This window comes from Molossus molossus, unplaced genomic scaffold (genome assembly GCF_014108415.1).
Source record: "Molossus molossus isolate mMolMol1 unplaced genomic scaffold, mMolMol1.p scaffold_m16_p_8, whole genome shotgun sequence".
Classification (NCBI taxonomy): Eukaryota; Metazoa; Chordata; class Mammalia; order Chiroptera; family Molossidae; genus Molossus; species Molossus molossus.
Window position 1 is genome coordinate 13,989,945 of NW_023425402.1, and position 25,865 is coordinate 14,015,809.

Sequence of the window (25,865 nt, forward strand, 5' to 3'; positions counted from 1 at the left end):
AGGGGGAAGAGAAAGGAACAGGCACACTGGAGAGAGCTGCCACGTTCACTCTTTTTCTTTTTTTTTTTAAGAGAGAATTCTTATAAGAGTTTATTTGAGCCAAACTGATGGCTTATGCCAAGATACAAGATCTCAAATGTTCCCACTCACTTTTATTTAATAACTGTTTACTGAGTGCTCACTGTGGTGTCAGGCCCTGTTCTGGTGCTGGGGATACAGCAGTGAACCAGACAGACAAAAGTGCTGCCCTAAAAATCAGTGGACTGGGAGCAGCCAGTGCACTTGTGGAGACAGAGCAGAGGTTTCCAAACGTGCAGACCTGGGAATCAAGGCGATTCTACTGTAGGGGCCAGACCAAGTTCCCCAGTGGATTCCGATTCTGCCACCACCCTGGCCCTACCCACCCCACCCCCACCCTTTCCATTCCCCACACAGCGTAACAACTGGATCCACTGTTTTACCCCAAGGGAAAGGCTGCGTTGAGGAACATAGGCATCAGAGGATGAACACTCACAGGTGCCAGTGCTCAGCCCCACACAGCCAGCAGGGGACTGTCAGACACTTACCCAACACGCGCCAAAGGGAGGCATGCCCTCTGCAGATCTAACCATGTTCTCAGACATGACAGTGCTCTGTACCTTCAAATGATGGCAAAGTTTCTTGCTTTGGCTTTAGATTAGATTGTTCTTGTTTTTTTTCTTTTTACTCTTCTGTATTGTGAAATATAACACATTTAGAAAAATATGCATAAAATATAAAGGTACAGTTAATAAGTATAAAGCAAATACCTGTCCATGTTACCACTCAAAAAATACAATATTACCAGTACCCCCAGGATCCACCACCTCCGTGTGCCTCCCCAGTCTCAGCCCCTCTCCTGACTTTTATGGAGATCTCTTCCTTGCTTTTCTTTATAGTTTTACTACTTAACATATGCATGGGTTTTGTTTTATTTGTCTGTTTAACAGCTAAGAGTCATTCCAGGTCATGTCTGATAAATAAGGTGGGAGATCATTTTCTCCAAACGAAAGGCGTGTGCTCTCTCTGCAGCGTAAGGCTGTGTTCACCTGTGCCATGTGGACGAGGCGCAGTGAAGGGATTCCAAAGGAGTGTGCTGGCCACATTGCTGTAAGGACTTCAGTCATTTGAGCATTAATTCTGGTTTTTCTGTTTATCTGTTGGTCTCATTATCTCAAGAGTCCCACCTAGTGTGAGGACTTGTCCTACAGAATGGCATTTTCCAACTTTCAAATGTTTTGTTTCTTCTTCAAAGTGGCCCTTAGTGTTCATCCCTGGAAATATTTGTGAGGAAGGCCTGTGCTCACCATTTGTCCCAGGCCTCTCCACACCGGCGTCCTCCGAATGAAGAGATTCCCTGTAGTGGGAGAGTGCGGAGTTACTCTGGGGGAATGCTTGACAACTGGAGAATTGGCCCCTCGGGACTTTCTTTCTTTCTTTTTTTACCCTCACTGAGGATGTTTTTGCACTTATCTTCAGATAGAGCAGGGGGGTTGAAGAAAAGGCTCTGAAAACCTAAGGCATTAGGAAGTAGCATTACAAATTGAAAGTATTGTAAAGCCCTTTAGCCCTGGCTGGTTTGGCTCAGCGGTTAGAGCATCGGCCTGTGGACTGAGGGGTCTCAGGTTCTATTCCCAGTCAAGGGCAACCTGGGTGGCACGTTCTATCCTTGGCCCCAGTCCGGGTCATGCAGGGGGCAACCAATTGATGTATCTCTCTCACATCGATGTTTCTCTCTCTCTGTGTCTCTCCCTCCCTTCTACTCTATCTAAAAATCAATGGGAAAATATCACTTATTTGTGGAACATAATGAAAAAAATAAGCTGTCAACCAAAAACATCCAGAATCATGGAAGTAGGGAACAGACTGACAAACTCTAGAGGGATGGGGGGTGAGAAGAGTGGGAAGAGATAAACCAAAGAACTTATATTGCCCTGGCCAGTTTGGTTCAGCGGTTAGAGCGTCGGCCTGCGATCCAGAGAGACCCGGGTTCGGTTCCCGCTAAGGGCACTACTTTGGTTGCAGTTTGTCCCCGGCCCTGGTTGGTCGTGCGAGTGGCAGCCACTCGATGTGTCCCTTCACGTCGATGTTTCTCTCTCTCTCTCCCTCCCACTCTATCTGTACAAAAAATGGAAAAATATCCTCGGGTGAGGATTAAAAAATATATATATATATATCCAAAGAACTTATATGCATATATGAACAACCCATCCACAGGGACACCAGTCTGGGGAAGGCAGGAGGGGGATGGGAGCGAGAAGGAGGGGGTCAATGGGGATCAAAGGGGAACATCTGTAATACTTTCAACAATAAAAAAGAAAGAAAAACATCCTCAGCTGAGAATTAACAAAAAATAATAAATATCAGATTAATTTTTCTCATGCTATTTCTTAGGCTCATGTTCAGTTGAGTTTACATTTCCCAGTTACATGCCACTTGATATTGATATGAGGCAAACTAGAGACAGAGCAGATGGCAGGAGTGTAAGTAGTTAGATCACCTACGCGGAAGAAACCGTGAGTGGCGGCAGTGGATCCGGGGTTGGCGCTTGGCCCTGGCAGGTGCTCGGAGCCAGTGCAGACACCTCGTACAGACTGATCGTCGGGGTCATAATCCTCGCAGGTCTGCTATAAAATTACCGCGGAGAGAAACCGAGTTCCCGGCTCAGCTTTGTGTTTGAGCTCACGAGCACAATTCCGTGAGAAGGAAGCAGTCTGGTTTCTGTTCGGCTCCTGCTGAACAGTGTCTGCAAAACACAGCGTGCCTGCAGGTTTAAAGGGTACTACTGCCCGTCTCCCGGTGTGACCGGAGACTGTTTCAGAGCTTTCGTTTTGTTTTGTACTCGAACCTGAAGGCGATGCCAGGTAGGCACTATGGGCTTGGTTGGCATTTTAAGTAATCTGTTAAAGCTTTTAATCATGAAATTATCTTTTCCATCTTGGTAATGTTTTTTACAGGCTCAGAAAAAATGTTTGAATCAGACTTCCCCCATTTCTGCTTCCAAGACCCCAGACGGCCTGAGGCAAGCACAGATTCCTGGCCTCTCGAGCTCCGCACTGCCAGGTCAGGACCGTCGTAAGCCCCCCAGTTCATCCCCGTCCTCCCGACACCAAGGACACTTCTCACGTCCCCTTCTGCATGCAGCCTTTCTGACTCAACCTCACTCCGCTCTGAGCATCCTTTCCCGTTGCATCTGTAGCATCATTTTATATACTGCTAAGCAAGGGAAACATGCTTCTAATTAAATTATGATACATTATGTGAAAAAAATGTGCTGTTCAGAAACAAAATCTAATATTATATGGCACAGGTGGCTTTGTGAGTGTCCTCATGTTATCTTAGATATGTATATTTAGAATCCCCTGAGACTAAAAATATTGTGACCTGTATCTCCATATTTTCTAAAGCTTCGAACACCTGCATGAACACTCCTAGTCAGTCCCCTGTTTGGGCCTCCCTTTCCTTAAGTTATGAGTATTGTGGGTTTGGCAATACTGACAGATTGAGGCCGATTCCTCAGACCTTAGATAATGTGAAACTGTAGTATTGACAGCTTTTTTAAATGAATTAATTAATTAATTTATTTATTTATTTCTACTTATTACCTAAATGGGCTTTAATAATCCCTACCTGTGCCTCCAGAGCTTTTGTAGATAATGTACTTCCTGCTGTCCTTCCTCACATCAAGCATCCACGAGAAAGAAATCCCTTTCAGAATATTCCATAGCCTGCATGCATGGGACTCTAGGGTTATGTGATGGGCCTGATTTACTGTTTCTGTTGAGCATTGTCTTTCTTATGTGTTAATTCTAATAGGGCAGGATTCTGGAGGCAAAGTTATACCAGCGTCCTTAGGAACTGCACAACCACAGCAAGAGAAAGTAGTTGGATCCTCTCCTGGCCAGCCCACTGTGCAGGTAGACAGAGTTTACATAGCTTCTTCTAATGTTTAGCATAATTGAAAGAAAATGCAGCTGTTATCTTCTGCTTGGTTGTCGCAGCCTGGCATTGTCTCCACAGCTGGCCCAGTTGCCTGTGTGTCCACAAAACTGTGCTCATTGGAGACCTTCCCAGCGGTCCAGCCTTGTTATGTTGAAATTTAAAGGATGAATGTGTCTCTTCTATATCTCACATGTTTACAGTGCTGTCATTTTTCATGAATTAATAAAATATCAGCAGCCAACACAGAGTAGACACTCAAAAAATGTAGTTTACTGTTGAATGATATTACTTACTATCATATCAAAAGTGGATCTGTTCCTCTTAGTTATATACTGAGAGATTTTTTTTTTTCTGTAGTAACAACCAGGAATGCATGAAGTGTAGTCCCTATGGTCTTTTAACTCAAGTAATCTAAAGAGGAACAGAAAAAAGTTGTTTTCAGCTTACTAGGACCTTAGTTTCTTCTCCATCAAGCTTAGCAATTAATAGTTAATGAAACTTGTTATAGTCTGAGCCTGTCTGGACCACTCATTGAAGGATCTGGGCGAGTTCTCAGGTTCTGATGTAGGCGCATGTGTTTCCTTAATGTGATGTAGAAATGCCTAGTAGATTGCACACCTCTCTGTATGAAGCAGGAGCTCAGAAGTTTTGCTCCCTTGTTTACCACTGAGAAGATGAATCAGGTAATATCGACTGCATTTTCAGACGTTCATGGAGTTGGTACCCACAAATGCACTTCTTCAAAAATATAGTGATGCATTTGGAGAGGGAGTTGGGGATCCGGGCTTTAAGGTCCACGCTGAGTCCTTCCAGGGAGTTGACAGTGCCGCTTTCGGGAAGCCCGATGCAGTGCGCTTCGCCGCCTGGGTCTGTGGGCGTGCCTGCTCATTTTAGCAGGTCACATCTACATTCTTCGAATATGCTCTTGTTAGAGAGTTGAAAGTATTCAAAACATAGGGACCTTTATGTGTAACTGTATTCTGCTTATGTTTTCAACAAAAGGGAATTAAAGAGGTGTGTTTTGTCTTTAGGTGGATGGTCATCTGGGAGGACAAAAGAGGCCTGCTACAAAACAACTAACGAAAGGAGCTTTGTGAGTGACCTTGGAATTGACTCATTTCGAACATTTCTCAAAATCTCTAACCTTCGATACATAGACAACAGAAGTCAGGTTATAATAATATATATAGTTGTGTTTTTTAAAATCCTCACCTGAGGATATTTTTCCATCCATCTTCAGATAGAGTGGGAGGGAGGGAGAGAGCGAAACATCGATGTGAGAGAGACACATAAATTGGCTGCCTCCCGCATGACCCCAACCAGGATGAGGGACCAAACTGTAACCGAGGTATGTGCCCTTGACCGGAATCAAACCCAAGACTTTGTCACGGGCTGACGCTCCAACCGCTGAGCCAAACCGGCCAGATCTATATAGTATTTTTTAAAATATACTTTGAAAATCTTTTCCTATAGTTTGTTTCCATTAGGACCTATACACACCTCAAATGTTGTTTGGGCCTACTGCCTGCTCTCTTGTTCCTAAGGAGATGAGGTCTTTGCTGGTTTAGCATACCACATACCCTTTGGTCGCCCTAAGCATCTCTGAGGAGAAGCGCAGTTTGATAAACTAATTCAGAACAGGAATGTTAGCATAAGCGGAGTTGGTCAATGCTCAGGCAATGCCCAGGTCTGTGTGAGCCCAACACATGAATGGTTGGTGGGAACAGTGTTTTTGAGGCCAGGGACAGAGTTTGAGTTTGAGTCCCCTGCGGAGCGGGTTAGACCAAACTCTAAACCCGCCCTGGTATACAAAGTGTGAAACTGAAGAACCAGAACTGCTGTGCTATGAATTATAACATTCCTGAATGTCTTACTCTCTTCACATGCAAAGGATTCCGTTTCTTAACATGACTGTCCAGTAACATTGTTTCTCTTTTACAGCATTCTCCAGCAGTTACAGAGGGACCAAGCCCACGCGGTGACGCCCGATAAAAGTCAGTTCCGGTCACTCAGTGACGCGGTGCAGAGGCTGCTCTCCTACCACGTGTGCCAGGGCTCCATGCCCACTGAGGAGGACTTGAGGAAAGGTAAACAGGCTGTCATCCCACAGGCCACTTGGACACCAGGCATCCTCTGCGGACGCCCCACAGAACGACAGCCCTTAGCCCCCAGATGGCAGCCAGGTTGTTTTTCATCACAGACCTGACTCGTTCCCAGTTCACTCTGTTTCCCAGTCCTTGTTTAGGGCTGTGACTTATTCTTCTCAGTATTCTTTGAAGGGATACCCAAACATCAGGGACTTTTATGGACAAATTTGGGGACAATGAATGTAAAATATTGTTTGGGCTGCCGGCTGGCTGTAGATGGGACGCTCTAAACTCGGTATTCTACACAGCGACTCAGGCACAGCCCTTGTGTTTAGGCGCTGGGAAAAAAAAGAGTTAAGGATAAGCACTCCTATCCCGACCTAAAACTCAGCCTTTCCTCATGCCTGGCCCCGCCGCCTCTCCCCGCTGTGCAGCTTAGTTCCTCCTCCTCACCACCACCATTCCCAAGCCTGGCCTCCGTCAGTTCCCTCCTCTGCTTTCCTGCCCCGCAGCCCCGCCGGGGCCGCAGAGCTGAGACCGTGGTCTCCGCAGTCCACTGCGAGCTTCCCGGGACGTCCAGGGAACAGGGCCAGATCCAGCACTGAACAGGGATGTGATGACTCTGAGACGAGTTAAACAGAAAATGGGAGACCTTTGGAGACGGCAGACAAGGACAGAGCCACAGCACATGACCTGCAAGATCAGGAACTAGTTTGTGTCTTTAGATAAAGCTGTCTGCCCAGTCCAGGCAGTAGGACTTCATTATTTCAACTGTTTTAGTTTTTCATGCTATTTGAAGGGAGTGGAGGCTTGATATTTGTTGCTCGTCTGTGTAATATGGTTTTCTTTTATAGATGATGTTAAAAGTACTGTTTTTGGTTTCTTTTTGTTGTTGTCAAGTATAATTATTTTGTCGTCAGTTTGATTCCTGGTCAGAGCACATGCCCAGGTTGTGGGCCGAATCCTCAGCACGCAGGAGGCAGCCAGTCAATGTTCTCTGTCATCTATGTTTCTATCTTTCTCCCTTTTCCTTCCTCTCTCTCTCAAATCAATAAAGAAAAATTATTTTCTTTATTGGGCATGTGCCCTGAACGAGAATCAAACCAGCAACCTCTTGGTGCATGGGTCAATGCTCAACCACTGAACCACAGCAACTGGGCTGTTTTTGGTTTCGTAATGAAAGTTCATATAAGCTAGTATTGAAATGAGATTCCATGGTCACATACCAGTGGACAGAGAGGAGAATCAGTGCAGAAGCGGGCCGTTTAATCACGGAAACGCTCGTCTGAGAAAATCGTCACACACATGACTTGTTTGAGCAATGGAAGAATAATGCATTTCAGTCATGAGAAATGTAAGACCTAGTAGGTGATTTGCACTCTCTTACAGTTTTCTGTCTCTGTCTCTTTTTACAGTTGACAATGAATTCGAAACAGTTGCCACTCAGCTCCTGAAAAGGACCCAAGCTATGCTCAACAAGTACCGATGCCTGCTCCTGGAAGATGCCATGGTACAGCTCCGCTACCACGCATGCTCGTTTTCTAAAACTCAACAGGTCACAGCTACTAATTCAGAGAGAAAAACTTCAGGGAGTTACATTTCCCCAGCATAGTTTAAAAGGCACAGATATTTAAGTTTGTAGAAAATCTCATGCTTGACTGTTACTGCTACTACCAGCAGCCTGTATGTACTGCGCTTCTGTGCTCCGTCTCCAGCAGTGCTGCTGTGGTTGCTCCAAGTGAGGAGCTAGGGCTGCGGTTAAGTAGTTCGCCCCGGATCACGCAGCTGGTAAGTTTGTAGGGCCATTAGCAGAGCCAGGATGCAGGCCAGGACCCCCGACGCCCTGGTCCGCTCGGGTGCCGTGTGCTGCCTCACCAGCCAGGGAGGTAGGGCAGGGGCACTGCCAGGGAAGGCTGTTCACCTCTGAGAAGACCAGGTGACGACGGATGTTCAAATTAGTTTCACCTTGATTTTAATTGATTAACATGATATAAATTCATGCCTAATTTTAAAATATCCATCTTGATGGTTTTAGTGTATACATAAGATTGCACAACCATCATCACGGTCTAATTCCAGAACATTCTCATCACCTCAGAGAGGAACTGAAATTGGTTTTAAAGCACTAGTTAATAAGAGAAAAGAGTAGGATATCTCAGGAAATGAAAGACCAAAACTAGTCTGAGATTTTAGAAGCAGTTCTAAAATCATATGGGCTTTAACCTATAAATTGGTCTCTTACAGTGGTTTTCAGTTTGAGATCAACTTTGGAAATGTACCATAGGGGGTTAGTGGAACTACGTTATACACATACACAGTGTAGTATAAACATGTAGGTGTGTGTGTTTGTGCTTACTTAAATACACACACACGCACACACAGTCGGCCTTCGTTTATCGCGGTTAATCAGTTCCAGACTCTACCGCAATAAGTCAGTTTCCACAGAGTAGGATTCGTTTTTTATATACAGTTGACCCTCGCCACTTGGCGCTTCGACTTTCGCGGCTTCCTACTCTGTGGAAACTCACTTATTGCGGTAGAGTCTGGAACTGATTAACCGCAATAAACGAAGGCCGACTGTGTGTGCGTGTGTGTGTATTTTTTTTTTTACTTAAAATTATGCCTCCAAAGTCTGAAATAATTGTTCTTATACGGACAACCATTTCTAAAACAAAACTCTGAGACATCAAAAAGACTATCATTTTTTAAAAGACTATCGCTTATTTGGTCAAATTGTGTCCACCATGAGTTTTCATTTAAGTAAGACCCAGAAATGTAATTTAAGATTTGATTCTGGACCAGCTGGTGTGACTCAGGGATTTGAGCGTCATCCCGTGAACTGAGAGGTCCCAGTTGAATTCCAGTCAGGGCACATGCCTGGGTTTTTGGGCTCGATCTCCAGTAGGGGGCGTGCAGGAGGCAGCCAGTCAATGTTTCTCTCACGTCAATGTTTCTCTTTCCCTTCCTCTCTCTAGAAAAATCATATAAAAACATATTTTAAAAAAAAAAGATTTGATTCTGTACAGCACAAACTTAATTTTAAGGAAAGCCCTAATAAAAACAAAGCATAGCCTGGCTGGTGTGGCTCAGTGGTTGAGCGTCGGACCCAGGCACCAAGAGGTCACTGGTTTGATTCCGGTCAGGGCACATGCCCAGGTTATGGACCAGGTCCCTAGTGGGGGGCATGCAGGAGGCGGCCAATCGATGTTTTCTCTCATCAATGTTTCTACCTCCCCCTACCTCTCCCTTTCTCTCTAAAATCAATAAAGAAAAAAAATTAAAAAAAAAAAAAAAAAAGCATAGCAGAGTATAAAGTAAAAGTTCATTCTAATGAAAAGATTTCCAACATGTTATTTAGCAGAAGGGGAAATAAGAAAGGTACAGGCCCTGGCCAGTTTGGCTCAGCGGTTAGAGCGTCGGCCTGCGGTCCGGAGAGACCGTGGTTCGGTTCCCGCTAAGGGCACGTACTTCGGTTGCAGTTTGTCCCCGGCCCTGGTTGGTCATGCGGGTGGCAGCCACTCGATGTGTCCCTTCACGTCGATGTTTCTCTCTCTCTCTCTCCCTTCCTCTCTCTCCCTCCCACTCTATCTGTACAAAAAATGGAAAAATATCCTCGGGTGAGGATAAAAAAAAAAAAAGAAAGAAAGGTACAGAACATTTGTGTGTGCAGAAAATAAAACAAGAACATAAATGTGTATATGTACATAGTATATCTTTGGACAGGTGTATTAAACTCTACGCATGGGGGTGCCTCCAGGGAGAGACACTGCGGGTGGGGCGAGGTTGGTGCACCCGAGAGGCGAAGAAGAAAGGCTTACTTTTCATATCCCCTTTAGTACCAATGTGTAAACTATGTTTTCCCAAAAAATACAGTTTAAAAAATACATCCTATGTGACAAGGAAAACTAAATGGGATGGGACACAACTGGAACTTAGACATTAAACTCTCATTTCTGATTGGAGCAGTTGTTCCTGAGATGCAGGGAGATGTTTGCACTTGTTCAAAGGCACCTGAAATAACTGGATTCTCCTTTTCAGCGGATTAATCCCTCTGCTGAGATGGTGATGATTGACAGAATGTTCAACCAGGAGGAGAGAGCGTCCCTGTCCCGGGACAAGCGTCTGGCACTTGTGGACCCTGGTAAGACGCTGGTGAAGGTGGAGGAGCACTGCCGCCCTGGCCCAGGGCCGTAGGCCTTTGGGGGTCTGTCTGAACACACTTTCGGTACGAAACCTGAAGGCAGAACATGAATCCTGGGAGGACAAACCCAGAGTTGAGAGTGGGATACGAATACTCTGAGAAGGTCTGTAGTCTACAAATCCAAACTGGAATTTTACATTCAGAGTAGTTCTTTTCCCCACTGTAAACTCAAACTTCTCGGTCATTCTCTAATATCTGAGAACTACATTACGTCAGAAGCCTTCCCCGAAGCAATTAAACCTTAGCAAATTATTGGGTTATCTTACCATGTACATGGCATTTGTTAGAGGAAAAAAATCCGTAGAACACAGTCCCTGCCCACAAACTGGGAAATTGTAATGCTCCCATTAGTCCTTCTCTCTCACCCCACCAGGTCCTGCTGAGTATATGTACATGTTAGGTTTGACCTACATCCTGCCTTTAAAATGAATTCTTTTTACTTTTTTCTAGTGTCTATAATTGTTTTAATCAAATAACATTATAATAATTCATGAAAATATAGATTTTCTCCAAGTTTTCTTCTAGTTCTGGTCCCCAGTTGCATGCATCATTTACAGATAGTTATAATCGTGCCATATGCTAGATATAACTTCATTCTAGTTTTCTTCCATTGAACTATCTGAAGTTTTGTCATGTTGCTAAAGACTTCAAAATACATTTAATACATTTCAGTGCATTACTGTGATACTTTAGCTGGTCCACTCTCTTATATTGGACTATTACAGTAAGTTCTGACTTAATGTTGTCTATAGTTTCTTGGAAATTGCGATTTTATGTAAAACAACTTTAAGGAAACAAATTTTACCATAGATTAATTGATATAAACAAGAGTTGTATTTCTGGTCACAGAAACATCAACAAACTTATAAATAAGGACTTAAAACACTTCTAATATTAAACGTTGAAATAAATATGAACGGTGAGGTTCCACTGTATAATGATTAGCACTGTGAATCCAGTGAAATTGTGAGCCATACATATATTTAAGAAAGATTAATAAAAACAAGTAAGATACTTTTTTTCCATCCCTGGACTGGAGGCCCTTCCATGGCAAGACACGACACATCACATCCGTCCACACTCGGGCAGGGTAGATACTCAGTTCACCTCACGTGCACATCTGTGGGATGTGGGAGGAAACCAGAGTCCCTGGAGAAAACCCACGCAGACATGGGGAGAACGTGCACACTCCACAGAGACAGTAACCCCAGCAGGGAATCAGGATTTGTTGCTCATCAATGATATAAAGAAACAGTGTTGAACAAAACAGCATTGTTTGAGTATTACTGTATGTTCCTGTGGCTTCACTTCAGTCCATGAATGTCTTTTCTGTTACTTAAAGATTAAGGTTCTGCCTTGTGCTTGGCGTGGCTCAAGAAATTTCCAGAGAGAATATATAATCTGTAAAGGGAGAGTCCAAAAGAATTGCTATGTACCTAGGAGAATCCTCAAATCTTTCCAAAGAAGAAGAGAATAATGTAGGATAGATTTCTGACCTTTTTTCCTAGAACCTGAAATCTATTGCTTTTTGGTGAATTGGGTTTGTGGAGAAACCCTCCTACTTTGTCACTCCTCGGGCGTGAGTGTGACTGGGCAGGGACCTGCTCCCTTCCCCTCTGCTCTGCCTGCACAGCCGGTTCTTTGTCGATGGAATCTGCTTTTGGAGTTCAGTGCTATATCCCCTAGACCTCCTGTTTTGGGATTTGGTGAACAAATTTATGTTTGTGGTTTTACAGATGTCATCAAAGCCCTATTTCATTTTCATTACTTCCAGGGTTAGCATTTTCTCTTCCCTTGCATAATAACAACAGTCTCTCTTCTTCCTCTGCGCCCTCAACCCCCTAAATCCTTACTGCCATGTCGCTTGCCATTGTCCTTGGCTCTTCGAGACTGGCCCAGTTCAGTGCTTGCTCAGAGACATGGTTCCTCCAAACCCCACTGTCCTTCCAAGCAGACATCCTTCTGGATGCGTGCTGACATTCACAGTGCACTCCTGGCAAAGTGCATCTAGTTAGCAGGCCCCCTCGGTGTGTGCAGAGGGACTGAACTGCCGTCTCCCAAACACAGAGAGTGTGTCCATCACACCCACCCTGCCAGAGCCTCATCCTAGAGCTGTCTGGTCCCAGGGAGAGACCAGGCTGATCCTAGCATGTGATTTCTGTTTTCAGACTGTTTCAAAGCAGTCATTAATTTTTTTAAAAATGATAATAACTAAAAATAACAGTAAGAGAGCAAGACAGAGTGGAGCTTTTTGCCCGTCTGGTTTTCTCCTCTGTCATCAAGCAGCTACCTTTGCAAAGAGGTCTAAGCTGCTCGTGGGGAAGCTGTGGCCCACAGCCTTGGTCACTTGCAGGATGTCCCCCGAGTGTGGTGCCTCTGCAGCTTCTTGGACACAGCAGCTGTCTCCATGGGGCGGGGCGCTTTGCACCTGACCCAGAGGGTCTGTGGCGTCGCCTTTACTCTCTCCTTCATTCGTGTTCTTTCTGTTCCCATTTCCAGAGGGTTTTCAGGCTGATTTCTGTTGTTCCTTCAAACCTGATGAAGCTGCCCAGGAGCCGCAGCTTGGCAAGAGCGAGCAGCATGGCAGCAAAGCAGCCAGCTCCCTCCACCTGCCGGCCAAGGCCCCAAGCAGAGACCGAGCCAAACCCGGCACAGCAGAGCCAGTGAATCATGACCAGTTTCATCTAGTGCCTAATCACGTCGTGGTCTCCGCGGAAGGAAACATTTCTAAAAAAACGGAATGCCTGGGCAGAGCCCTGAAGTGTGACAGGGTGGGCATGCCCCCGTTCCCGGGCGCGGCGGCGGAGAAAACCAGCCTGAGGGACTCGGCGCAGGGCAGCCAGTGCGCGGCCGGCCCCGACGGGCCCCGCAAAGCCGCGTCCCGCCCGGATCGCGGCGCGGAGAGCAAACTCCCCGGCGGCCTCGGCGACCCCCACCTGGAGATGACGTGCAACAATTCCTTCCAGGACAAGACTCTGAGGAATTCTCCAAAGAATGAAGTTTTACACACAGACATCATGAAGGGGTCAGGTGAGCCCCAGCCGGACCTCCAGCTCACCAAGAGCTTGGAAACAACGTTTAAGAACATCTTGGAACTCAAAAAGGCGGGGCGGCAGACCCCGAGTGACCCCGCCATGAGCGGCTCTGTTGAGCTAGATTTCCCCAACTTCTCTCCAATGGCTTCGCAGGAAAACTGCCTGGAAAAGTTCATCCCGGACCACAGCGAAGGCGTTGTAGAAACTGACTCCATTTTAGAAGCAGCTGTAAATAGTATCCTAGAGTGTTAATAGCAGCAGTCCTCCCTTCCCCTCGCCCAGACCGCCCCGGACAAGCTACAGTCTTTCCTGGCGAAAGCGAATGGAACGTCTCCTGTCTCCAGCCTGCTTGGTCTTTCATCACAGGTTATTCTTTCCAATCTCAGTCCTGGTCTCTGTTTAAGAGCAATACTCGTCTGGTTACAGGGAGATCCTTTAGTAAAGTTAATCCTTGTTCGAAAGCAGTCTGAGAGGCCCTACACATTTCAAGTGTTCTGAAAGTGCTTTTAGTCTTTTTGTTTGTTTGTTTACTTGTTTTATTTTTTTTTAAATACTGTAACTCAATGAGATCATAGTACACTTGGCCCTGAGTAAATTCTGACAATCATAAGTCATTTGAAAAGAACAGACTTATTAAAGAAAATCAAACAGGACTGATAGAAGCTACTTTTTTAAAGAATATCCCATTGTATCTCCAAATTTTAGCTTTTTGGGTTTTTTGTTGTTGGAGGGGAGACCCATGGTTGCCCCCCAGCCGTCTCCGAGCAGTAGTTGCAGGCGCTGGGCGGGACCCCACAGCCCTGAGGTGGCAGCTGGAGCAGGAGCAGGGCTTCCCTGTTCATTGTTCACGTGCTTTTCCCACGCTCCTGGAGCAGAGCCTCACGCGTGTCAGCGTGTGCTGGGCCCCATCCAGTGCTCTGCTCCCCGGAGCAACAGCACGGCCTGAGGTCCCTGCACCAGGCCAAAGAAGGAAGATGGAAACCAGCTGAGTGCGCAGTGGACAGGGGAGGCCGGGGTGGCGCCATGCGGAATGTAATATGTATATATGTAAAAGCATATATATGTTAACTATTGAGAAAAAAAAACAAGCGTTTTGCATTTTATGATTGGATATAGTCAACATGTGATGTACGTTTTTGTTTGTTGCTGGATTTTGTTTCATTTAACCGCTCTTTGCACCCTCTCCCACAACAAATAGTCAGGCGTCAAAAGCACTTTCATTTGAAAACTATGTTGTAATTTTTCAGTTTAAAACTTAAGGGGACTTTGGCCTCGTTCATGCTTCTTGTCTGAAAGCAGTAGGCACCCCTGGCAGCAATCATTACCAAAACACAGACAAACCAAAGGCAGCCGGCCAGCCCACCGTGGGATGAAGAGATCTGAGACGGGGGACTCCCACTCGAGAGCCAAAGGACATGCCCTGTCATGGTTTGTGTTTGGCCTATGTTCATATTAGTGAACATGACTTATTGCTTTATTTATTTATATTTCTTTTCAGGGAACTTTCCCCGTTTTCCTTTCTTCTGTACCTGTCCCAGGTCATCCTATTTCTCTTATTACTTCCATTCTCAATGTCATTGTAACCATCAGTTATGTCCTGTCCTTGGGAAAGCTACATTACGGTATTTGCTGTGTACTATCACACACGTATGTGTGAATGTGCCTGAGCTGTTCGATCCAGAGGTCATTGTAGTTGCAGCGAGTCCCCGCGCTCCCTCCTGTGTGTGTGCACGCTCTCGGTTATCGTGTGTGTCTCTGGCTTCAGAGACCCCTGGTCTCCCACTCTGGTGCACCCACTGGTCTCCACTCTGACACGTTGCCAGGACCTGCTTCTGGCTGTCCCCAGAATGGGGATGACTCCCATTGCCATCATGTTGGACATTTCCTTTCCAGGTTTCCCTGTGCTGGAAAGGAAGGCTTCTGGTAACTAGAAAACACAGCAACAGAAGACCTATCTCCCTGCCCCTTTGTCCCACCAACAAGCCCTGTGAGACAGCCAGTCCTCAGAAAAGCAGAGTACCTTCTCCCCACGCCCACTCCCCAGCCAACAGAAACTGGAAAATCTGGGCCATTTTAGGGTTACCATTTTTTCCTTATTTGTGCCAATGTCCAAGTTGCAGATTTCCCCTTTTTCCTTTATTGTAACATATTAGAAAGATAAGTTGATGTTGCCAGTTGAAACTTTCTGTTTGGGCAGCCCTGGGGTAGCACCCTGCCCTGGACCCCATGATTTCACAGGCTCTTCTTCCCTTAGGGCTCATGCTCCCCTAATTCCTAGCAAGACTTAAAGATGGTCCCTCCTGATCAAATTCTCCTCATTGTGGAACTTTATACCTGGAAGCCTTTGCAAAGGCTACTGATGAATTACATTAATTACTGCGAATCAGTGGAATTCTCAAGAGACAAGATCAGCTTTGTGTGCGTTTGTCACACCTCCTCCCTCTCCTGCCCTGCCGCCCAGGCCTCGCTGTGCTCGGTACCATCGTAAAGGGTTGTTAAGCCCCATCGTTTGTCTATCAAATGGAGAGCCTAATTTACCAAAATGAAACTTGTAAATTTCTGTGTCCTTGTATGTAAGTTTACTTTTTATGGAGGAAAGATTCTAGATAATGACAAATGAAGATTGCAAAATGTATTTTACTCCTGTGATTAGGTTACGCGCACAGAGGTCATACCCGCATGTGGAGCCCTCTGGCGCGGGCGGGCTCAGCCTCGGATGGCCAACACAACTGTTCAGGTTCATAGTCAGTTAAGTTTTAGAACTCCTCGTACTCGGTAACAAAAATCATTTTCTTTTTCTTTTTCTTTTTTTTCTTTTTTTCTTTTTCTGTTGTTGTGGAAAAGTGTGTATTTGTTATTAAGCATTTGATTTTCTGTGTCCTTAAGTACTGCCTAAAGATAAAGCAAATTTTAAAGTGGCAATTACGAAAAGAGAACTATTTTAGCTCTGAAGAATTTAGTAGACTTTGTTAGATTAGGGAGGCCTTACAGACTGACTTTACTTAAAAGAGGACGCGTCACTCACTGTCAGTGTGGTGTGGGCTTTATTTGCTTAAATACCTTCATTTGTATAGTATGTCTCACTTGAAATTGCTTTGTATACATTTTGTAAAAATATTTATAAAATGTTTTGTAAAAAAAGTATAACAAATTGCAGTTTATTTTGTTATGTTGGATAAATACTGTTAAAAGAAACCAGTCAGTAACTATATTGTTAATTCATGGTTAGGAAATGTTTAGTTGGAGATTACAAAATGAAACAACCATTGCAATACAGCCAAAGATTTGGGAAAATGTGCAACTGTGATTGTCTTGATTTTGCAAGTAGGAATGGCTGCTTTTACCTGGAGGAAAGGGTAAGTGTTCAGTGGGAGTTCTGTTTAAACATACTTACCATTGCTAAAAAGTAACCTCACCAGTGAGGGGGTAGGATTTCAGCGGATTGGCCTTTCCAAACAGTTACAAATTAAACAAAGTTGGTCAGCCAGGAAGTTTAGTCACCTACATCTCTGGCCTCCATCCCTACTCCTGTCATGTGGGTCCTTCCTTAACCACGGAAGGAAAAATGGGGTCGTTTGAAAAGTTAGATAAGTGAGCCTCAATCTGTAGAAAGTTTTCTTCCACATATTCTTTTTTCTTTTAATTTTTTAATTTGACTTTTTTACATAGAGAGGAAGGGAGAGAGACAGAGAAACATTGATCGACTGCACCCTGACCAGGCATCAAGCCCACAACCTGGGCATGTGCTCTGACTGGGAATCAGACCCGACCTCTCAGTGCACAGGACCACCCTCAACCAACTGAGCCTCACTGGTCAGGACTTTTTTTTTTTAGTATGTTTGTATTGATTTTAGAGAGAAAGGGAGCTGCATGCTCCCTACCAGGAATCAAGCCCACAACCTGGCATGTGCCCTGACCTGGAATCGAACCAGCGACTCTTGTTGCATGGGATGACGCTCAACCAGCTGAGTCACACCAGCCAGGGCTCTTCCGTATCTGCTTATATATATTCATTTTGTTTCTGCAAGGACAAGAAAGCTAAGAGGAAAAAGAAAAATAAGAAGGCTAAGCAGTAGGTAAATAAAACTGTTAAATAAGACTTGTTCCAGCCCTGGCCGGGTAGCTTCATTGGTTAGAGCGTCATCCCCATACACCAAGGTTGTGTTTTCAATCCCTGGTCAGGGCGCATGCAGGAATCAACCAATGGCTGCATAAATAAGTGGAACAACAAACTGATGTTTCTCTCCTTTCTTCTCTCTCTCAAATCAATCAATAAAAATTAGCTCAGGCCAGTGTGGCTCAGTTGGTTGGAGCGTTATCCCGTACACCAAAAGGTTGTAGGTTCTATCCCAGGTCAGGGTGCGTGCAGGAGGCAACTGTGTTTCTCACATTGATGTTTCTGTCTCTCTCCCCACTCCCACCTTCCTCTCTCGAAATTTTTAAAAATTAAAAATTAAATAAAAGACTTGTTCCAGAATTAACATGTTTCTCTTTGGAGTCACACCTTTGGCCAGATTGTATTGAGAAATACCTCAATAACCTTATCTATCAAATCAGCCCCATGGGGCCCTTCTGAGTGCTTGTCCTCATGAGAGTGATTTTACCCAAAGTATACGGGAAACTACCCGAGGATGAAATGTATTTCTAGGGATGAGGGTGTAAGACTCCTTAAACTGGCCTAGAATTTGTACTTACGCCCTTACCTAATGGTTTCATTGCTTCCCCTTCCACCCTTAAAGCAGTAGCAGTCATGAACACAAGATTCAGCAACAGTCAGTATATAAATAGGAAACTGTCCTCATATAACTAACGGAAATTATCATCTTTTTATCCTCACCCAAGGACATTTTTGCATTCATCTTCAGATAGAACAGGAGGGAGAAAAGGAGGGAGAGAGAGAGAGAAACATCGATACGAGAGAGGCACATGGACTGGTTGCCACCCACATGACCCCAACCGAGGCCGGGGACAAACCGCAACCAAGGTATGTGCCCTTAGCGGGAACCAAACCTGGGACACACTGGTCTGCGGGCTGACACACTAACCACTGAGCCAAACTGGCCAGGGCTAACTAACAGAAATTAGAGTAAGTATTGCTTGAATCGTTAACATCAGAGGATAGATCTCTTAATGTCTTTTGTTTTATTTATTTTTTCTTTATTGATTGTAGAGAGAGAGGAAAGGAGAGAGAACATCGATTGGCCGCCTCCTGCATGCCCCCCACTGGGGATCGGGCCCACAACCTGGGCATGTGCCCTGACTGGGAATTGAACTCATGACCTCTTGGTGCATGGGTCAACGCTCAACCACTGAGCCACACCAGCTGGGCCCCTTAATATCTTTTGTAGTGTTGCCCTGATGTTGAGCTTCTCTTCTTGCTAAGGATAAATTCATGTCCATCATGACATTCTTGTCCCTCTCCGGACTCTTTGTAGTGGGGGTGCCCCCTGAATGAGGAGTTAGAAGTGGGATCATCTGGCTGCTTAGTTCGGATCAGCCTCTGTTCCCCAGGGGCAGGCCCAGAGAGGAGAGACCAGGCATCTTCTCTGAGGGTGGTTGAAGCCCTCAGCCCCAGGTTTGGGAGGCCTTGTTTCGGAAGGGGCCCTAGTACTCCCTGATGTGGAGAAAGTAGCCAGTGGATTCTTGGGTGAAAAGGGAAGGAAAAGGAAAGAAACCCCATTGTCTGGGTCGCTGGCATAGCATTGCTCAAGCAGGACTAGCTCTGCTCTCCCAAGGGATGAAGCCCTGGGTCTAGGCTCTGGCTCTGCTCCAGTCCTGTGTTCTCTCCAGGACTCCGGGGGAGCAGGTGCTAGACACTCGGACATGTGCAGTGCAGGTATGATTTCAAGAGAGAAAACAAACAAATAATTACACCTAGTTTGAGAACTGACTGGAGTTCCAGAGAAAAGAAACGGGCTAAAATTCTTTAGGACTTCCACTTGGTAGAGAGCTATAAGCCACATTTCCATGTCCTGGTTCTTAGTACAGGTTCCAGATTTCTGTTTGAGAAAAAAAATATGCTTTCTGCAGGGATGAAGGTAAAGGAATTTTGTAATTCTAGTGTTAACTACGTGGGAAAACCTGGGTCAGTACACACACAGATGGTAGACACGCTTGTAGTATACAGTAGATTCTGTTGTATGAACAGTCTGTGTCTACATTGCTGCGGGTGAAACCCAGACCTGTATTCCTCACACTCATGTGCTTTAGCCTGGCCTTCGACAGCCCTAGCAAAGGCAAGATCCTCTGGGTACAAACCACTTCTGCGAAGGTCAGGGGAAGCGGTGCACGGGGGCAGGTAGAAAGTGCCACTGGCAGCAGAATCTGGAAACAGGTGCCGGGACTTTATCTAACACGCAACCGGATACCTTACTGTGTAATAACTCCGTTCTGACCCTCAGTTACTGCACGTATACACCCTGGCAGTTTCTTTTTTTGTAAATATAAAGGCCTTGAGAAACCCAAAAACTATAAAGATAAGGGGTTAATGAAGGCCTTGGGAAACTCCGAGGAACCATGAGAAAAAAGAGATTAATGGTTGCCCTGACCTAACAGCTCCTCTCGCCCCCTTCTATCAGTACCTGCCCCTTAATGGTGCCAAAAGTGGCACCAAGAGAATATAGTTTTTTTCTGTAGTTTGTGCATTTAAAAGCGGGCAACAAAGAAGTCTCGGGGCTGTCGATTTGGGGAGAGCCCCCTTCAGCCCGCCGATGTAATAAAGTGCTCCTTTAGAATTCAGCTGTGCGTCTTACCACTGCAAGTTCCTCTCTGCCTCAGCTTCCTCCCAATAAACTAGGAAGACTTGTCCTGACCCTCCATTTCTTGGTGTAAAATGAGGTGTTATTGGAGAAGTATGGAAGGTAGAAAAAGCTAATGATCCATTATCCCTGCAACAACTCAAAGAAGGTTTGAGTTTTGGTCCTTCCTACCCTAGCTTTCCCGTGTCTATCCTTAACCCTCAAACAGCTGCTGCCCTTCACCTGTTCTCTCCTTTTTCCTTCCCACATTTGCTCCCTTATGCTTGTTTTCATGATCAAAAGCTGTTGTCCAGCCCGGCCAGTGTGGCTCAGTTGGTTGAATATCGTCCACTGCACCAGGAGGTTGTAGGTTCCATTCCCAGTCAGGGCACATGCCCAGGTTTCGGGCTCAATACCTGGTAGGGGACGGGCAGGAGGCAGCCAATCAGTGTTTCTATCCCTCTGTCCCTCTCCTGTCCTCTCTCTGAAATTAATAAAAACATACTTTTATTTAAAAAGGAAGGAAAAAAAGCTGTTGTCCATGTTGTCTTCCCCAACTCCAGGCTCCTCTGGCTGCTCTCACACTACAGTAAGTTTCCACTTAAGGACATTGATAGGTTCTTGGAACTGTACAGTGAAACTAATCTTACCATAAGCTAATTGATACAAACAAGAGTGAAGTTCCTCACTGCATCTCATCAACGTTACAATGAAACGATGTTATTCCATGACCTCCTGTAATCGCTTCCCACGTGCTTCCTGGTGACCCAGTCACTGAGGAAGCAGCAGGGAAAGCTTGAAGCAACACGGAGGAGGCTGCCAGAAGGGTCCCAACCTGGGCAGGTCGGAAACTACGGACGGAGCCCCCTTTCAAGTGTGTTGGCTGTGGTGGTTTTGCCTTACTGAGAAGGCATTGCTCAAATGTCGAAGTGAAAGCGAGTAGGATTCCAAATAATCCCAAAGTGCAGAGAACACTGACATAACTTTTTGTGGGATGTGTTAGCAAAAGGATCATGGGGTCGATTCAGAGAATCACAAAATGTTGGTCCTGAAAGGAGTCTTAAAAACATATAGTCAAGAAGTTTCTAAAACAGGCAAATCACAAGAACCTAATGACCTAGAGAGCTTTTTATTAAATTAATAAATATGTGATAAAAAAAAATAAAAAAGGGCACACCACAAAATGTAAGTCTTGCTCCCATTCCAGGCCCCACTCCCATTTTCCAAACATAACACCCATCTACGCTTTCTTGTATAGCCTTCCAAAATTATTACACACAAATACACCTAGGCCAGCCAGTGGCTCAGTGGATTGAGTGCTGTCCCATGGACTGAGAGGTCCCAGTTCGATTCCAGTCAGGGCACATTCTCAGGTTGAAGGCTCGATCCTCAGTAGGGGGCGTGCAGGAGGTAGCCAATCAATGTTTCTCTTTCATATCAATGTTCCTATCTCTCTCCCTTCCCCTCTCTCTAAAATATCAATTTTTAAAGTACATAGTCAAAAAACAAAAAAACTAAAACCACTCTCTTACACCCTATTCTGTATCTTGCTTTTTCAAATACAATATAGACATTTTCAAAATGTCTTAGAATATTATAGTCAGAATTCTTTGTTTGCAAGCAACAGAAACCAATCTGGTTAGGTAGCATAAAGGAGTTTTATGGGAAGGGTAAGGACTGAAGGGAAGTTTGAAAAAAACACCAGGCTTGAGAAGCACAGAATGTACATGATGAGGGAGAGAACAGTTCACAAGAGAAACGGGACACTGTTAGGAAATGGGAATGGATGTCAGCAGGCCAAAAATGAGAAACACCTACCACTATGATTTCAGAACTTGAAGACCTACCTCACTGCATATAAGTGCACAGTCTTCCTTAATTTGTTTATTTTTAAATTTATTGATATTAGAGAGGAAGAGAAATATCGATTTGTTGTTCCAGTTATGTATGTATTCATTGGTTGATTCCTGTGTTGTATGTGCCCTGACTGGGGATTTGAACCCATACCTTCACATATCATAACACTCTACCTGGCCAGGGCCTTCCATAATTTTTTTTCTTTATTGATTTTAGAGAAAAGGGAAGGGCGAGAGAGAGGGAAACATCGATGAGAGAGAACATCAATTGGCCGCCTCCTGCATGCCCCACACTGGAAATTGGGCCCACAACCTGGGCATGTGTCCTGACCGGGAATTGAACTGGCGACCTCTTGGTGCATGGGTTGACGCTCAACCACTGAGCCACACCGCCCGGGCCATAATTTATTTACTCATTCCCTTATGATGGACAATTGAGGTGGTCAAGCAAAAAGAGAGCAGAGGCCCTGGCCAGCTTGACTCAGCGGTTAGAGCACTGGCCCATGTACCAAAGACTCCCGGGTTCGATTCCGGCCAAGGGCACGTACCTCATCTGCGGTTCATCCCCAGCCCCAACCAGGGTTGTACAGGTGGCAACCAATCAATGTGTCTCTGTCACACTGATGTTTCTCTCTCTCTCTCTCTCCTTCCCTCTTGCCCTATCTGAAGATAAATTTTAAAATATCCTCGGATCAGAATTTAAAAAGAGAGAGAGAGAACAGAGGCCTCTGAGGACAAGCTAAAAAGAATAATATTCTTGAGGCTGTAAATGGCCATGCCATGTTCTCATTCAGTAACCTCACTGTGGAAAAAAAAAAAAAAAACCCTGTATCTCACCTAGTGTTAGAGCACATGGTCGAAGCTCAGTAAACATGTTCAGTTAGTGAACAGTTTTTGGTTGAAGAGGACTCCAGCCTTTTTTCTCGGATCAGCCTGGTGGAGCACCGGCTTTGGCACGAATACGCGCTCTCCTAGCACCATCTGCTGGCGCTGGCAAACCTTCCCGATCCTGGCCTCCGAGGTCTTTCAGCCAGTGTTGATACCCCCGAAATACTCTGCGCATGTCAGTACCACAGAACCTACCTTTTATCTCTAGACAGGGGAAGTTACAAAATACTGACTTTTGTTCCTTGATCACTATCTAATGGATGTCTTATACTTTGGTGGCCCTTGTTTTTGGCTCGTTACAAAGTGAGACACGTAGTGAGGTGAGAATGAGCCTCACACCACAGTCTGCGACCCTGAAGACCGTACTGTACTTTGATATTTATTCATCAGGTAGTGAGCTCTGTGCATGGCACTATCTTTGTGGTTGGACTAGTTACATAACACATACCAATATGATGCCCTGAATTCAGTTAACAAGCCCGTAGGTGTCCATTGTTGAGATAGGTGCTATAGAAGATTCAGAGAAGTATGAGACAAGTTCCCTGCCTTCAGAGCACCCAATCTGATCAGGGGAACTACAAGCTAAACAGTACAGGATAAAGGCTGTGGTGACCCCTGTAAGTGCCGACTGTCAAATAATGACATTGCCCTAGACCCTTAGAATAAATATGAAATTGCACAACAAACGAGTCCTGGCTGCCTGTCACTACTTAAGCCAATTAAGCTGGCAATAATGCTGGCAGTGTGGGAGAGCAGTGGGTCAGCCCGTAAAGTCTGCTCTGCCCACCTTCACCTGCCACTTGCTTTTAAAGGGTAGAGAAACAATGACTTCGTGAGACAAGGCAAGGCAGTTAGGCAAAAAGGGGGGAAAATGGGTAACATGGTTACAGGCAAGGGGGGAGGTATGTGGGCTGGGGGTTACAGGGGCCAGTCGCCAGCGAGTCAGTCACCGGTTCAGTGTTCTGATAATCAGACTGTTCATTTTTCCATGATGTCAGGTCGTCCCCCTTGTCCTCAGATTGGGAGAATGGACAGCATTCCTGAGGTCAGCTCCCAAGGTGCACACCTCCCAGCCAGGTCAGAGTACGCTTTTCTTTAATCAGAACAAAGCAGCCATTGCTTAACATTGCAAAGGATGATTAAGATTTCTTATAATTGCCCAGCTGGTGTGGCTCAGTGGTTGAGAATCAACCCTTTCACTAAGAGGTTGCCAGTTCGATTCCCGGTCAGCACACATGCCCAGCTTGTGGGGCTGATCCCCAGTGGGGGGCATGCAGGAGGCAGCCAATCGATGTTCTCTCTCATCGATGCTTCTCTCTCTCTCTCCCTATCCCTTCCTCTCTCTAAAATCAATAAAGAAAAAAAAATGTGTTAAGGTTTCTTATAATTATGGCCAGTACAGCGTTATGTCTAGTTCTCTACTATTATTCTCTCCCACCCCTTTTTTTTTTTATCCTCACCCAAGGACATTTTCCCATTTTTTTGTTCAGAGTGGGTGGGGGGAGAGAAACATTGATGTGAAAGGTACACATCGAACCCGCACAACCCAACCAGGGCAGGACACAAACTGCAACCAAGGTATGGGCCCTTAGCGGGAACCGAACCTGGGTCTCTCTAGACCGCAGGCCGACGCTCTAACCGCTGAACCAAACCGGCCAGGGCTCCCGCCTCTTTCAAATATACTGTGCTAGACACTTGGTGATGCCTGGAGACATTTTTGTCACAACTGGTGTGAGGGTGCTACTGGCTTATAGCAGGTAGAGGTTTGGGATGCTGCTAAACATCCTACAGTGCACAGCCCCCATAACAGAATTACCTGGCTCAAAATGCCAATAGTGCCAAGATTAAGAAACTGTTCTAAAATGAAAAAGAAAGGGAGGGAGGGAGGGGGAGAGAGAGAGAGGAAGGAAGGAAGGAAGGAAGGAAAAGGAAGGAAGGAAGGAAGGAAGGAAGGAAGGGAGGGAGGAAGGAAGAAGGGAGAGAGGGAGGGAGGGAGGAAGGAAGGGAGGGAGGGGAAACCTGTACTAGACCCTTTGGATCAGAGATGAACAAGGTCAGCATGGTCCCTGCCCTCCTAGTATCATGGGAAAGAAATGTAAAAAAAAAAAAAAAAAAAAAAGGCAAGCCCTGGCCGGTTTGGCTCAGTGGTTAGAGCGTCCGCCTGCGGTCCGGAGAGACCCGGGTTCGGTTCCCGCTAAGGGCATGTACCTCGTTGCAGTTTGTCCCCGGCCCTGGTTGGTCGTGCGGGTGGCAGCCACTCGATGTGTCCCTTTCACATCAATGTTTCTCTCTCTCTCTCTCTCCCTCCCACTCTATCTGAACAAAATATCAAAAAATGTCCTCGGGTGAGGATTAAAAATAATAGTAATAATAATAATAAATTATGCTGAAGGAATTCAGAGAAAGAGCCTAAGGTAGAGCCTTGCTAGCCCAGTTTAGTCCCTACATCGGAAGCATCCGCATCGCTTTGGAGCATTAAAAATGCCACTATCAACCCTAAGCCCCCTCCCCGTCCTGCATAAAAATCTGCATTTTAACCAGATCCTCAGGGGGCTCCTATGCGCATTAATGCTTGAGACGCGACGTTCTCTGAAGGTTTTCAGAACAGACGGGACGCGATTTTCCATTGCTTTATTAAGGCCAGGAGAGAGGGCAGCCCATTCCAGATGCTAAGAGGGAATGCTCTCCGATGAGAAATTTCTAGTTTTCGGTCCCACACTAATAATTGACTGCTTACGTCACTCTGTGCCAAGCGCTTTACATGGAGTAGCTCATCTAATCCTCCTAAGCCTATTAGGCAAGGTCCATTATTACACTTACTTTATGGGTAAAGGTAACCTCGGTACAGTCGAGGGCCCACTGATAGGGCTGGGCAGACGGAATCAGAGCCGCATGTTTACCATCCTACGTGGTCCACACCTCTGCTCACACGTGAGAGCCGAAGCCACAGCGCCCGGCTCTCTCCCCAAGCAGCTAAACAGGTATCGCGAAACTGCCCGTCTTCCCTTCCGCAGTCGGGCGGAAGCCGGAGGCGCGGCGCCCGCCCCCACCGGAAGTCGTAGGTGCATTGTGGGAAGAGTTTCATTGTTTATAGCCCAACC

At 45.6% G+C, this 25,865-nt stretch overlaps 1 protein-coding gene across 2 annotated transcripts in view; it reads left to right on the forward strand.

Moving 5' to 3' along the window:
* BICRAL (BRD4 interacting chromatin remodeling complex associated protein like) overlaps positions 1 to 15,610 on the forward strand; it is a 96,446-nt gene extending 80,836 nt beyond the window's left edge. For both annotated transcript variants that reach the window (XM_036248073.1, XM_036248072.1), the window contains exons 6-12: positions 2,976 to 3,081; positions 3,835 to 3,935; positions 4,992 to 5,053; positions 5,902 to 6,047; positions 7,463 to 7,557; positions 10,086 to 10,188; positions 12,748 to 15,610. In XM_036248073.1, coding sequence (XP_036103966.1) covers positions 2,976 to 3,081; positions 3,835 to 3,935; positions 4,992 to 5,053; positions 5,902 to 6,047; positions 7,463 to 7,557; positions 10,086 to 10,188; positions 12,748 to 13,535 — 1,401 coding nt within the window. In that variant the 3' untranslated portion in view covers positions 13,536 to 15,610. The remainder of the gene's footprint in view (positions 1 to 2,975; positions 3,082 to 3,834; positions 3,936 to 4,991; positions 5,054 to 5,901; positions 6,048 to 7,462; positions 7,558 to 10,085; positions 10,189 to 12,747) is intronic.
* Positions 15,611 to 25,865: the final 10,255 nt, after the last annotated feature.